Source organism: Molossus molossus, unplaced genomic scaffold (genome assembly GCF_014108415.1).
Source record: "Molossus molossus isolate mMolMol1 unplaced genomic scaffold, mMolMol1.p scaffold_m16_p_14, whole genome shotgun sequence".
Taxonomy (NCBI): domain Eukaryota; kingdom Metazoa; phylum Chordata; class Mammalia; order Chiroptera; family Molossidae; genus Molossus; species Molossus molossus.
Window position 1 is genome coordinate 7,107,352 of NW_023425349.1, and position 14,324 is coordinate 7,121,675.

The 14,324-nt window shown below is 55.1% G+C and overlaps 1 protein-coding gene across 6 annotated transcripts; it reads left to right on the plus strand.

Annotated features, from left to right (window-relative positions):
- The first annotated feature begins 2,928 nt into the window (after window positions 1–2,928).
- Window positions 2,929–13,569, plus strand: ST6GALNAC4 (ST6 N-acetylgalactosaminide alpha-2,6-sialyltransferase 4). 6 transcript variants are annotated; one of them, XM_036261247.1, is made up of 6 exons: window positions 2,929–3,034; window positions 3,433–3,513; window positions 5,820–6,005; window positions 8,229–8,641; window positions 10,822–10,929; window positions 12,053–13,567. In XM_036261247.1, exons 2-6 carry the CDS (start codon window positions 3,502–3,504, stop codon window positions 12,240–12,242), a joined length of 909 nt encoding a protein of 302 aa, XP_036117140.1. In that variant the 5' UTR covers window positions 2,929–3,034; window positions 3,433–3,501; the 3' UTR covers window positions 12,243–13,567. The 6 variants fall into 6 exon arrangements, with proteins under 6 accessions (XP_036117140.1, XP_036117142.1, XP_036117144.1 ...); XM_036261249.1 differs by lacking the exon at window positions 12,053–13,567 and adding an exon at window positions 11,643–12,030; XM_036261248.1 differs by lacking the exon at window positions 2,929–3,034 and adding an exon at window positions 3,111–3,129.
- Window positions 13,570–14,324: the final 755 nt, after the last annotated feature.

The following is a 14,324-nucleotide window of genomic DNA, read 5'->3' on the forward strand; positions in this document are numbered from 1 at the left end:
ACATCTGTAATACTGTTAACACTTAAAAAACAAAACAAATACTCTTTAAATAGAAAGTATGTTCTCCGCCCTGGCCGGTTTGGCTCAGCGGTTAGAGCGTCGGCCTGCGGTCCGGACAAACTGCAACCGAGGTACGTGCCCTTAGCGGGAACCGAACCCGGGTCTCTCCGGACCGCAGGCCGGCGCTCTAACCGCTGAGCCAAACCGGCCAGGGCAAAACAAATACTCTTTAAATAGAAAGTATGTTCTCCGCCCTGGCCGGTTTGGCTACCTGGGTTGCAGTTTGTCCCTGGCCCTGGTCGGTCGTGCGGGTGGCAGCCACTCGATGTGTTCCTTTCACATCGATGTTTCTCTCTCTCTCTCTGTTCCTCTCTCTCCCTCCCACTCTACCTGAACAAAAAAAAAAAAAGGGAAAATGTCCTCGGGTGAGGATTAAAAAAAAAAAAAAAGAAAGTATGTTCTCCACTTCACCACATGCACACCCCTCCCTATTGTTCTTTATTATTATTTATTTATTTAATCCTCATCCAAGGACATCTTTTGATATTTTGTTCAGATAGAGTGGAAGGGAGAGAGAGAGAAAGAGAGAAACATCAACGTGAAAGGGACACATCGAGTGGTTGCCACCCGCACGACCCAACCAGGGCCAGGGACAAACTGCAACCGAGGTACGTGCCCTTAGCAGGAACCGAACCCGGCTCTCTCCAGACCCCAGGCTGATGCTCTAACCGCTGAGCCAAACCGGCCAGGGCTTATTATTATTTTTTAATCTTCACCCAAGGATATTTTTTCCATTGACTTTTGGAGAGAATGGAAGGAGGGAGAGGGGAAGGGGAGAGAGGAGGGAGAAACATCAACTCAAGAGAGACAGATTGATTGGTTGCCTCCTCTCTCCCCTCATCGGTCAGGGCACAGGTTCGAACCTGCAACCCAGGTATGTGCTCTTGACCAGGAATCAAACCTGCGACCTTTCCATTCGCAGGCTAAGGCTCTAACCACTGAGACACTATGGCCAAGGTGCCTTCAACCCTTTCTGACCCCTGAAGGCCCTTGAGTTTAAAATCCTCAAGGGACCCCATCTGAGCCTTCAAATGGGACACGTTTCAGCATCTGCAGGGGCCCTAGACTGAGTTGTCTTGAATTTGGAGGATACCTTGGGAAGGGAGCCTTTGGGAAGTGAAGGTAGGTGGTCAGAGCCCTGGCTCTGGAGTGAGACTGCTCAGGGTTTGAATCCTGCCTGCCACAGCTGCCCCTGCACTATGTCACTAGGAGGGAAGGAGGTGCTATTACTCACACTTCACACAGGAGAACTGAGGCTCCGGTGAAAGTCACACCAGCACAGACAGTGCAAGCAGAGTTGCCACAGAAAATGTAGGAGGCCCATTTCCATTGGAGTTTCAGATTTTAATTATTCACTGTTTATCGGAAACTCCAAAGAAACTGGGTGTCCTGTATTTTACTGACAACCCTACCAACTTAAAACTCAGGGCTGCCTGACCTGAAGCCCCTGTTTAATTTTGCTACCTGTTGTGGCGTTAGAGAACCGAGAGACCACCAGAGCCAAGTAGAGAGCAAAGCCCGCCGGCGACTGATCCCGAGTTCTCAGAGATCAGCCCTGGAGTCTCCAAATGTTGTGGTGCGACAGAGTCAAAGAAAGACCACTAGAGAATTGAAGTCCAAATAAGAGCTGTTTATTAGCCGGCTGGCGTCTGATTCCGAACACCCCTGTGACAGAGTCTTTGGAATCAGCCCTGATATGCTTTATTACATGCCTATTATACCTTACAGAAAATAGGATCTTTTTTTTTTGGTATGTGCCCATAACAGGAACCAAACCCAGGACTCTCTGGTCCGCAGGCCCACGCTCCAACTGCTGAGCCAAACCGGCCAGGGAAAATAAGCTACAGCTGAAACAGTAGACATTTTCTACTGGGACAATTTTTTGGGGGGGGAGGGGATCTTCTTGATATAATGCCTAGGGCTACAACAATGCCGTATAGAATTAGTTTGCCTTGCCCTGGCCAATTTGGCTCAGCGGTTGGAGCGTCAGCTTGCGGACCAGAGAGTCCCGGGTTTGGTTCCCGCTAGGGGCACATATCAAAAAAAAAAAAAAAAAAGAATTAGTTTGCCTTGCAGATAACAAGAATACCCAGAAACACCCAGGCACACCCAGGCATTTCAAGGTACATTGGGGTCACACTTAGCCCTGAGCTGCAAACACAATGCAAGCCCAATTCCTTGAGATTGTGGGGGAGGTCGAGTCCCTAACTCAAGACCTCCAGGCCTTGCGGACTCTGTCAGACACGTAGCCAGCTCCCAACAATTTCCTGGTTCAGGGGGTCTTTACAAAACAGGTTCAGCTACAGGGTACACGGTGACTTTCCCAATCATCAATTACAGAGCTATAAACAAGTCAGCACAATAATTCACCAATCATCAATTATGGGTTTATGAACATGCCAGCACATACCGACCCCGCAGTTTCAGAAATGGAGAAACTCAAGTCCGGACGGCCAGGCAGCCCCGGCTGAACACCCTGAGGTCTTTCCTCTGAGGGCCTGGGCAAGAGTTTAGACAAATGTGGGCGACAGAAAAGCTGGGGGAGGATGCTGAGCTCAGAGTGCACATTGAGGAACTGGGGCCCGCCCCCTCCCACAGGCCCCGCCCCGCCCGCAGGCCCCGCCCGCAGGCCCCGCCCTCATGCCGGCGGCCTGGCGGAGGACCGCGCAAGACCCTCCCGGGCCGCGCAAGACCCTCCCGGCGCGCAGGCCGCGCTTGTAGGCTCCGTCCCCGGCTCTCAGGCCCCGCCCCCGCGCCAGTCTCCTCCGGGAATTCGTAGACACCCCCTGGCCGCTCCCCCCCCGCCGCTCCCCCCGCCCGCACGCACATTCGCCTTCCAGCCTCCAGAAGCCGCGGCTACGGCACCGCCTGTGCCCCGGGGCTCCGGTTTCCAGCCCCGCTCCCCGGGCCCGCGGGCCATGGAGCTCCGAGCAGCGGATCGAGAGCAGCCGGCGAGTCCCAACCTGCCCGCCCGGTTAGCTCTCGGCTGGGGGAGGGGGCGGTGAAACGGGGTAGACGACGGAAATCCTCCTCCGGTCTAACCCCAGGCCTCTCCACGCGGGTAGTTAGGTAGGAGGGTGGGTGGGACCCGGAGCTGCCCCAGATTCGATGGGTGACCTTGAGCCCATGGTTCACCCTCTCTGCTTCTCCTTCCTCATATGCACAGTGGGATTTGGGGTGGTGGAAGGGTTCCCAAGGGTCACCGATTCCAGCTCTTTAAGGACACGGGGACAGCGCTGCCTGCTGTTTGGGGACTTTGATTTTCAGAAGCCATTTGCCTTGACCTCAGCCTGTACCCTCCCCTGCCTCAGTTTCCCTGGGCAATTTCCGCTGAGGCCTGGGACTCAGCTCTGAGTTTCTGGGTCTTGACAGGTGCCTGGCTCCCACCCCTTCCCAGCCCTGGAGACAGCAGCCCCCCTGTTGCTGAGCGGCAGCCACAGCATGAAGGCTCGGGTAAGTGGGATAAAGGAAAGCTCACAGGGGACTTGGATGTGGCTTCCGGCATAGCAGCCTCAGTAGCCTCTTGCACCCCAGAACTGACTGTGGTCACTTCTGACCCCACTGTTCCTGAGCTGAGGAGAGGGGCAGACTGGCCTCAAGGTCCAGCTCTGATCTGGTGGGCTGTGTGGCCCCAGACAGTTGGTGTTCCCTCTCTGGTGTTAATGCCTTGCCCCTCTCCCCTGTACAATGGGAATAACAGTATTGCTTCCTGGGAGCATCGTGGAGTCACCCAGGTGAGGCCCCTGCCTGGGAGTGGGCTATGGTGTGAAAGTTCAGTTTAGCTGCTCTTGACTTGATTCAGGAGCCCCTGGTTGTGGGAGAGAGTCCTGGGTGTTGGGGGGCGGGTCAACCACCACTGCCTGAATTGAGATCTCTGGGTCCCTTGTGCACAGGGCATCAGATGCCAAGCAGAGCCTGAGTCCTCAGGGGCTGAACATTCTCCACCCCCAACCCCAGCTGGCCACAGGGAGATTTATTTTATTTATTTATTTTTTCAGAGATTTATTTTTAGAAGCTGATATGGCTTATGGGCAGAAAAGTTTGTGCCTCACTGGGATATTCCTGTGGGGGCGATGGTGGTGGCTGCTTTTCCACTTCTGGTTTTCAGAGAGCACCGGTCAGCTGCTAGGTGGTTTCTGATGGGTAGCTGAGGGACCCGTGCCTTGGCAGGTTTGGAGGAAATTAGAGCCCAGAGAGGCACAGGTGGTGACCAGGGTAGCCCAGCACATGATGGCAGCCCTGGGTCGTGACTCCCCACCAAACCAGGGGACCCCCTTGAAGGCTTGGTTGACAGCAGCTCTTGGTTCCAATGGCTTTTGGTACATGGTGTGTGGAGGCAGAGCCCCTGGACAGCAGTTTTCAATATTTCTTCCTTCCCTCCCTCCTGCCTTCCCTCCTTTCTCTCTCTCTCTCTCTCTCTCTTTCTTTCTTTCTTTCTTTCTTTCTTTCTTTCTTTCTTATTTCTCTCTTTCCCTCCCTCCCTCCCTCCCTCCCTTTCTTTCTCGATTTTCAAAGAGAGCAAGGAAGGGAAAGAGAGACAGAGAAAAACATTGATTTGTGGATTTATGTATTTATTGGTTGTATGTATTTATTGGTTGTATGTATTTATTGGTTGATTCTTATATGTGCCCTGACTGGGGATTGAACCCAAATCTTGGCGTATTGGGATGACACTAACCAACTGAGCTACCCGGCCAGGGCACCCATTTCTTGAATGACACTTCCCTCATATCCCCTTCTTAACCTCCTTAGTCACTTAGACTGCTGACCCAGATCATAGTCATCAGCTTGGTGGACTGCTACTGAGTCAACTGGGGGAGGGCATGGGGGATGGTCGTACTGGCAGCCTCAGTCCAGGGTCTGAAGGGGGCTGGTTGCCCTGCTGATGGGCACTTTCCCGTCCTCATGTGTACAGCACTTTACAGTATACAGAGCACTTTCGCCACTATAAGTTCACACTGTGGATGTTGCTAAAATGTCTGAGCCCGCAGGAGATCACATCCACGACACAAGGCCAGTGTAGAGCAAAATGGCTTTATTGTATGCACCTGCGTGCAGGTGGGCTGAACCGAGAAGGGTTCAGCCTCGAATTAGGGTTGGGGTGTCGGTCATATAGCCTACTTTTAGCTTCCGGCAGTTCCTGCTGATGTACTTTATCTGGCCCACTGTCCACCTTGCAGTAGGGCTGGTCTGCTATCTTGTCCTGCATCTGCTGGGTGATTCACGGCCTTGCGGACAATCCAGATAATCCTTATCCGTACTCAACAGAAGGCTGAGCAAAGGTCATGCAAGCAACACAATTTTCACAGTTTCCACCTTTTGCAAATTTTTACTTTTACCCTTTAAAACATTACTAACCCTTTCAGTTACAGCCCTGATTTTGTAGAGGAGGAAAGAGGCCCAGAGAGGTGGAGAGTCATAGCCAAGGCTACACAGTGCATCTAGGCTTGTGGTTAAGAGCATGGGCTTTTCATGCCTTGATCTGAGGTCTCACTCTGCTGTTGTCTTGCTGTATGGCTTTGAGTTGCACACTTCACCTCAGATTGGTTTTATCTAGAACATAGGGCTTCTCTCCAGAGCCTCTTCTACCCTGAGCCTGGCAGCCCAGAGGGAGGCCTGGTTAGTGGAGACCTTAGATTCTACTAATGTTCTAGGAGCTACTGAGCTGGAGTTTGGACCCATGAGGCTGGGGTACAGACTCTGTGTAGATGCTTCTAGGAGCCCCAGGGACCCCTACCTCATGACTGCTGTCTCCCCAGGGTCGGCTCCTGCTCATCGTCCTGTGTTCCATGGGCTTCTCTGCTGCCTATGTCCTGCTGTGCTGCTGGGCCTGCCTGCCCTTCTGCCTGGCCTCCTGCCTGGGCTCCCACCTCTCCACCAGCTCCAGGCCCACCGTGCCAGGGACCCTGCATTTCAGTGGATATAGCAGAGTGCCAGATGGGAAGGTGAGTTAGCCAGGCAGCATGCCGGGGCAGGCCAAGGATGCCGGGGTGCACCCCCACTGTCTGGGGGGTAGTGAGAACTGGCCTCATACCAGGTCAGCCTGGACCCGGGCTGAGCGCTGCTCACCAGCTGTGATGTGGAACAGTCACTTCACCTCTCTGAGCCCTACGTTCTAAGAGGAAAATTTTTTTTTTTTTAATTCAACAAAGATTACCTGGCTGCTGTCAGCTGAGTGCTAGGGGGTGGCTGGCCACCTGGAGCTCCCATTCCAGTGGGGAGACAGACATCATGACATTCTGGTGATAGGTGCGTTGTGTGCATGTTTAGATTTAACTGTCGACACAGTCCATTCATTCAGCAAGTGGGTATTTGGTGCCTTGAGTGTGTCTTGCCTTGTACTGGTTACTGCTGGGCACAGAGGTGACAGATAAAAGTCATGTCAACCCAGGGCTCTCCCTCTCATGGAGAGACAGGGATGCAGGAGCTCAGGGTGAGGAGGTAGCTGTGCCCCTGCCCGAACAGCACTTCCCCACGCCAGCTCTGCCCAGCGAGGTTCAGGGCATTTTACAGCCCTCACCCTGATTTCAGTGGCCCCACGGGGTAGGTTTCTCAGAGGCCCCATACATTGACCCCCAGCGCAGGAAGCTCCCCATTCTGAGCTGGGGGGCTCTCTGAGTTGGTCAGAGAGAGGTGTGCTCAGAGACCCTGGCTTGGAGGGGACCTGTTTCGGGTCTTCATTCCTGAGTCTCAGTCGCCTCCTCTCTGTAGGGTTGCTGTGAAGGCTCAAGTGGGTGACTCAGGGACAGTGTTCAGAACAGGTGCTGTATAAATATTTGATCAAGATGCAAAAACAACGGTGGGGGGGTACAAACTCAAGTGCCCCACAGGTTGGGCAGGTGGGACAAATGCTGGGATAGGCTGGGTGGACCCTGTCCCATCTTCCATGGTGGTGACCAGTATTCATTTCAGACACTCAGAGCTCATGGATATGTGGGCTCAGGGTGGCCAGATCCTCTGAGTTTGTTAAGAGAAGCAGAAAGTCCAAGTTTGGAATGTCAGGAGGCTGGTTTTATAAATTAGGGATTAATTAAATATTGTAAAGACTTTGTGCGGGACAAGCAGAACACCTCCTGGGGCTGGTTGTGACCTTGGATCTGAACGGACCCCAGTAGTCAGGACAGGCTCAGACTGAGGGCAGAGGAAGGAAATCCTGTTCTTTATTGCTGGGGTTTGGAAAATAGTCCTTCGAGTTCTTGAGGCACAAGACAACGATCCAGCCAACTGAGCCACACTGGCCAGGGCGGTCCTTCGAGTTCTTAAATCAACATGTTAGATATGAAATGGCCCTGAGTGGGATATGACAGTGTGTCTTTCATTAACTGGAATTAATGTTCTGTAGCCTCTACAGGCCTTCATAAACCAGCCTGCCTTCCCCCAGGAGGACACGGAGGCCTGGGATTGGGACCAGGTCCTTTCAGGAGAGACTTGCCCCCTGATCCCCAGTGAATATTTGCAGGCTGGTTGGCTCAACTTCTGCGTCTTGGGGGAGTGAGATGAGGGGTTGGTCCCTCACTGTGTCCTAGCTCTGTGCCATAACTCTCCAAGCATTTTTAATTGAATCCCCAAAACCTAGTCAAGTAGATGCTATTTATATCCCCATTTTATAGATAAGGGAATTGAAATTCAGCAAGGCAGAGCGACTTGCCTAAGGCCGGGAAGGGGCAGAGCCAGGATTCAGGCTCAGAACCAGAAGTTCCCAACATTGCTGTGGGCACTAAAGACTCTGCTGTCACTTCCTGAACTGGACACACGAGTGAGGCTCAGGCAGAGGTAGGAGTAACTAAGTGATTTTGAAGAGTTGAGTTTGGCACCCAGCCTGGTCCAGGCACAGCTCTAAGTGCCTTATAAATATTTGCTCATGTAACCCTAATAATGAATTCACGATGGAGGCCTGGTTAGGGCCTCAGCAGTAGGGACAAGGGCCGTGAATACTGCTAGTGAGGAAGCATGGGGCTCTGAACGTAGAACCTCAGCTCATGCTGTTGGTTTGACCTTGGGAAAGTCACTTCATGCGCCTAGCCTCAGTTTCCTCATCTGGAAAATGGGTTGATAAAGTACTTTGAGTTGATACAGGGGTCGAGTGAGGTCAGTGGGTATTTCTAGGGGGAGGGGAAGGGGGCAGAAGTTATGTGCCCACACCTTTGTTTTTCTTTCTCCCCCTGCAGCCCCTGGTCCGAGGGCCTTGCCGAAGCTGTGCTGTGGTGTCCAGCTCCGGCCAGATGCTGGGCTCAGGCTTGGGCACCCAGATCGACGATGCTGAGTGCGTGCTGCGCATGAACCAGGCGCCCACTGTGGGCTTCGAGGCGGACGTGGGCCAGCGCAGCACCCTGCGGGTGATCTCACACACGACTGTGCCGCTGCTGCTGCACAACTACTCGCACTATTTCCAGCAGGCCCGTGACACGCTCTACGTGGTGTGGGGCCAGGGGAAGAGCATGGACCGGGCGCTGGGCGGCCGCACCTACCGCACGCTGCTGCAGCTCACCCAGATGTACCCGGGCCTGCAGGTGTACACCTTCACTGAGCGCATGATGGCCTACTGCGACCAGGTCTTCCAGGACGAGACGGGCAAGAACCGGTGAGCTGGGCCTGCCTGCCTGGTGGCTGGCAGTTAGCAGCGATGGAGGCACATGTGGTCTTGCCCTCTCATGGGGAGCAAGGGTCAGAGAGATTGTCATTCATCAGAATATCACATAGATTGAGGAGCATTCGGCCTTGTGAGCACTGACCAGCGTGGGGCAGTGTCAGGGAGCTCTGAGCTGGTCTCGGAAGTCCCTTCTGGAAAATAATTCTTTTTTTTTTTCAGTCCTCACCCAAGGACATTTTTCCTTTTTTTTTTTTAATCCTCACTCGACATTTTTCCATTTTTTTTGTTCAGATAGAGTGGGAGGGAGAAAGAGAGAGAGAAATGTTGACATGAAAGGGACACATCGAGTGGTTGCCACCCACACGACCAACCAGGGCTGGGGACAAACTGCAACCGAGGTACGCGCCCTCAGCGGGAACCGAACCTGGGTCTCTCTGGACCACAGGCCGATGCTCTAACCACTGACCAAACTGGCCAGGGCCCCTTCTGGAAAATAAAAGGAACAGTGACAGCACCAGCAGCAGCCCTCTCCATGCACGAGGCCCTGGGTTCAACACTGCATCTAAGATCTCCTTTTAGCCTGGCCTCCTCCTCCTCACATCTGCTCCTCCCCTCCCCTCCAGCTCGGGAGATCTATCTGCCAGCCTCCAGTTTTCCACCCAACTCCTTTCATCCCATCAGCTGCCACATAACAATGGGGTGTTGAATCTCCCACAGGGGCCACCATCCTCCCTGCCCTTGCGGGACCCTCCTCGCAGGTGTCCCTGCTGACTCCTGCAGCCTGAGCTCCAGCCACCCAGTGAATTCATCCCATCAGCCACCTGCCCTCAAGCTTACAGCAACTCTGACTCACATGGAGAATAAAGTCCAGACTCCCACCCCCTCTCCTCCCCTGGCTTACAAGCCTTGTATGACTTGGCCCCTGCCTGCCCTGCTCCAGCATACTGGCCCTCTGGGCTTCCTCACACATCCACACTGGTTGTCACCCGCATGCCTCTGCACACGCCTTTCCCTCTGCCTAGACTTTCTTTCCCCACATCTCCCATGACTGACCTTGTTGCCATTCAGGCCTGGTTGGGATGTGACCTCCTCAGAGAAGCCCTCCCTGACCACCCATCTGATGGTCACCTCTACTCCTGTGTTTCCTTGTCTTCTCCGCTGTTCTCTCCCAGCTGCCTCCTCCTTGGAGAATGTTAGCACTGGGTGTGGCAGGCTCCTGGCCAGCAGAGGGCCTGGGAAGAGCTCGATTTGGGTGAATGAACCACCTCGCAGTGCCTCTGTAGAGGTGGAGGTGAGTGGCCCTCAGACTGGGGAGTAACCAGTGCTGGTGTCTTGAGAGAGTGGAGGCCTGCAGTGGCCACACAACCCCTTGTTCTGAGTTAGGTGTGGAGGCATGGGGGTGCTGCTGGGCTGACAGTGCCCCCCCCACCACCACCTGTAATTATCCCCATTTCCCAGGTGGGTCACTGAGGCTCAGAGAGGTTCATGAGCAAATCTGGTACCACAGAGCAGGTGCAGGTTTCAAATTGACGTTTTGACTCCAGACAACCCCCTTTCCCGCTTTCAGCCACGGCTATGATGCTTCCCACTTTGTCCCCAAACTTGGTCCCTTAGATCCAGAGAGGATGTGGCCAGGTTCCCACACCATTGTCCGAAGGTTTGCTCAAGTCCTGTGCGGGTGGTGAGGAGTTGAACAGACCTGGGTTTGGGTCCAGCTCCACCTCTTGCCCGCCATCGGCTTTGGGCTGGCTCTGCCCCTTCTCCAGCCTCCCCCAGGACTCCCTCTGTAGGGGTCAAGGGGAGTGGCCTTCGGCTAGAAGGGTAACCAGTGCTGTGCCTTGAGAGCTGAGGCCAGGGCCTCCATAAGCCCCTTGTTCTTTTTTTTGTTTAAACCTCACCCGAGGACATTTTTGCATTTATCTTCAGATAAAGTGGGAGGGAGGGAGAGAGAAACATCAACGTGAAAGAGGCACATCAAGTGGTTGCCACCCACAGAACCCAACCAGGGCCGGGGACAAACTGCAACCGAGGTACATGCCCTTGGCGGGAACCGAACCCGGGCCTCTTGGGTCTGCAGGCCGACGCTCTAACCGCTGAGCCACACCGGCCAGGGCCCCTTGTTCTGACTGAGGCGGAAGCGGCCAGGCTGACTGTGTTTTCCCCCCTGCCAGGCGGCAGTCGGGCTCCTTTCTCAGCACTGGCTGGTTCACCATGATCCTTGCCCTGGAGCTATGTGAGGAGATCGTGGTCTATGGAATGGTCAGCGACAGCTACTGCAGGTCAGGCCAGCCAGGCCCTGGGCAGGAGGGGGCTGGGAGGCCGGGAGCACTGTGGGCTCATGCTGGAGGATCTAGAAGCTGTGGGGTGCAGGGTGTGTGGGCTTCCAGGTGGGTGGTGGAGGCACAGACATCTCTCAAGCTCAGCCTCTGGGGCAGGCTCCATGCCAGTCTCCACCCTGCTGGTGTGGCCCAGTCACGCCTGCTAGGACCTCCACTTCCTTACCGTGGAAGAGAGAAGGCTGTGGAAACGTTCACAGAGAGCATGGTCCACGGAGGTACCTCCTGCAACACCGGGCCGAGTATACGCCCGTGATATGTTACATCTAAGTTTTCACCTTTGATATTATTATATATCAGTATCATTGTAACTGACAAGTTCAGAAAGGGTCCCATGCTTAGGATCTTATTAGTTGAGCATGTGGGTGAGGTGGCAGGAGCCGGTGCACCCTCCGCTCGGGCACCTGGCCAGACCCGCCTACACGCACGGTGCCAGTACCTAGATGGGTGTGTGCCACAGGGGTTCCTCACCATGAGCTCAGCACCAGCAAGGCACTTTGTAGTCTTCATCTTTGTTTTTTTTCCTCACCCGAGGATATTTTTCCATTTTTGTTCAGATAGAGTGGGAGGGAGAGAGAGGAAGAGAGGGAGAAAGAGAGGAACATTGACGTGAGAGGGACACATCGACTGGTTGCCTCCTGCACGACCCCAACCAGGGCCGGGGACGAACTGCAACTGAGGTACGCGCCCTTGACCAGAATCGAACCCGCGACTCATTGGTCTGCCGGCCAACGCTCTAACCACTGAGCCAAACCGGCCAGGTCTAGTCTTCATCTTTTTGACCTATGGACTCAGCATGGAAGGTAGATATCACCATTCCCATTTTATAGATGCGTTGTTGAGGTTTATGGGGTATGTCTCTGGCCTAGAGTCAACCAGCTTGCAAGAGGTGGAACTGGGGCTCGAACCCTGGCCTTTGGGATGCACAGGCTGCCCTGGCCTCCCCTGGGACCAGGCATGAGACTCCACGGGCCTGTAGTGCCTGGCGAGGTTGGCCGAGGTCAGTGTAGGGTCCGGCGGGAGAGTTCTGGTGCCCACGCCTGTCCCTGTCCCCCCCCCCCCGCAGGGAGAAGAGCCACCCCTCAGTGCCTTACCACTACTTTGAGAAGGGTCGGCTGGACGAGTGTCAGATGTACCTGGCACACGAGCGGGCGCCCCACAGTGCCCACCGCTTCATCACTGAGAAGGCTGTGTTCTCCCGCTGGGCCAAGAAGCGGGCCATCGTGTTTGCCCACCCATCCTGGAGGACCCAGTAGCCCACTGCCCGGCCGGCTGCAGTGCCTCCGCCAGGCCTTCGTGCCGTTCACACTCCACTAGAAACATTTCACGTATGGATCCCGCCTTTGCCACATGCCGGTGGACCTAGGATGCCTGCTTCCTTCCATCTCGGGCCTCCAGACTTGAAGGGGAGAAGGGGGACCATGGTGACCTTTGTACCCTCCCCACCCCTACTCCCTGAGTAATCTGAATCTTAATTTGGGGGTTCATCTCACCTTGGGGTCTGTTCAGTGGCCTTTGCCCCCAGGGCTAATGGTCCCCACTCACCAGCTTTGTGACTCTCGACCTTGTACCAGCAATAGTCCTTCCTCTACACTCTCCCTCCACCCACCTTCGGTGCCACACTTCCCAGGCTGGTTGCCCTGGCCAGGGCAGCCCAGATCTTGGGATTCATTGGGCGAAGGGGCCTTTGAACTGTGACTTGCCAGGGCCACCTCGAGTGTACGGGTAAACGTGTGTTTTCTGGAACGCTGTGTGCTATGTGGGTATGTGTCTGGGGGTTAGAACTGGGGCTCCTCGTCCTGCCACAGTCCCATAACCTCAAGATTTGAGGGCAGGCCAAGTGCTGGGGCCCCCTCCCCAAACCTGTCCGGCTGGGCTTCTGGCCATTTAGTCTGCCTGCATGTTTCTTCCCCACCAGGTCCGAGAGTCTGGCCCCGTGGCTTCCACAGGACTCCTGCCCTGCACCCAGTGGGCGGTGGGAGGAGAGTTGGGCCTGGAAGGAAAGGACTCAGGGTGGGAAGGAAATTCCCCTACCCCTCCTCAAGTCCCTGGTCCAGGGTCAAATTCCACGGACCTTGCCAGTTGAATTCCCTGTTCACTCTGGAGCTGGTTACACTGCGAGAAAGGAAGGCGGGAGGAGGGGCAGGCCTTGGCTTGCCTTCTCTGAGCCTCAGTTTCCTCACCCGGGAAGTGGGAAAAGCTGGCCCACCAGCGAAGTTTGCAAGCACGGGCAGCCGCCCTCGGAGGGGCTCCCGGTAGCCCACTTTACAGATGAGGTAAAGCCACGAGGCTGAGCCAGGGTGGAGTCCCAGGTCTGATCTGAGCCTGACTGACTGGGCCCTGAACCGAGGTTGGAAAGAGCCCACAGGGCCTCACCATCCCTTCCTCCCCCCCACCTTCCTTCATCTGGAGACCAGGAGACTGGCTAATGAAGGACCTGGTTCCCAGGCTCTCAGCGGGGGGGAGCCCCGGGGTTCCAGCTTCAGCCCCAGGAATCTGCCATTTCATGGGTGTGCGACCTGTGCATTTGCCCCAGGGCCCTAGGCTCGCTTAGCTTAATGTTCAGCTGATACTGACGTGAAATTCTAATGAGTGTGTTTTTTTTTAACAAGAAGCCGCACATTTTTATTTTGTACTGGACCCCGCAATTATGTAGCTGATCGTGCTAGGGAATCTGGGTGACCTTCTAAAGAGAGGCTGGAGACCTGGCATTTGACCCACAACACTGCCTCCCCTACCCAGTGCCAGGCAGGCCCAGAAGGCCCTGCGACCGTGGGAGGAAGGAGGAGAGCCCTGCCGGGGAAGCGGGCAGGGCTGTGATGGGGGAGTGGGCTGGCAGCTGAACCACAGCTGCTGGCCTGGCAGTGGTTGTGTCTGAGCAGGTGTCGGCAGAAGGGTGGGATGTAACCGGGCAGGGGGCTGGTGGAGGAGCTGGGCACAGAGGGAGGCCCCTGGAGTCAGACCTGGCCTCACTGGGCTCTATGCCCTGCTGTGGGACCCTGGCAGATCGGTGCCTCTTTCTGGGTCTCAGTTTCCTCACCTGTAAAGAGAAGTTGTCCTTGCCTCACGAGATTGTATGACTTCAGAGATGGCATGTGTAAAGTGCCTGTCCCCAAGGCTGACACTTGAAATGTGGGGTCGCTCTTGCTCACCCAGCCCCGTTGTCCTTGGTGGTGACAGAGAGGCATGAAGACCTCTGTCCCCATCAGCTCACCTGCTCACAGCCTCAACCTTGGGCTCCATGGCGCAGGGTCCACTGGTTCTGATGGGACTCAGAATGAACACCCCTCCCAGGCGGTTGCCTCCTCCCACTCCATCCCCAAGAATATACTGGCTTC

What these genes read in the sequence shown, in the direction of transcription:
- ST6GALNAC4 (XM_036261247.1), top strand. An exon ending in GCAGAGTGCCAGATGGGAAG is followed by an intron (nt 6,006 to 8,228) that starts GTGAGTTAGCCA and finishes CTCCCCCTGCAG; the next exon opens with CCCCTGGTCCGAGGGCCTTG. An exon ending in GTCAGCGACAGCTACTGCAG is followed by an intron (nt 10,930 to 12,052) that starts GTCAGGCCAGCC and finishes CCCCCCCCGCAG; the next exon opens with GGAGAAGAGCCACCCCTCAG.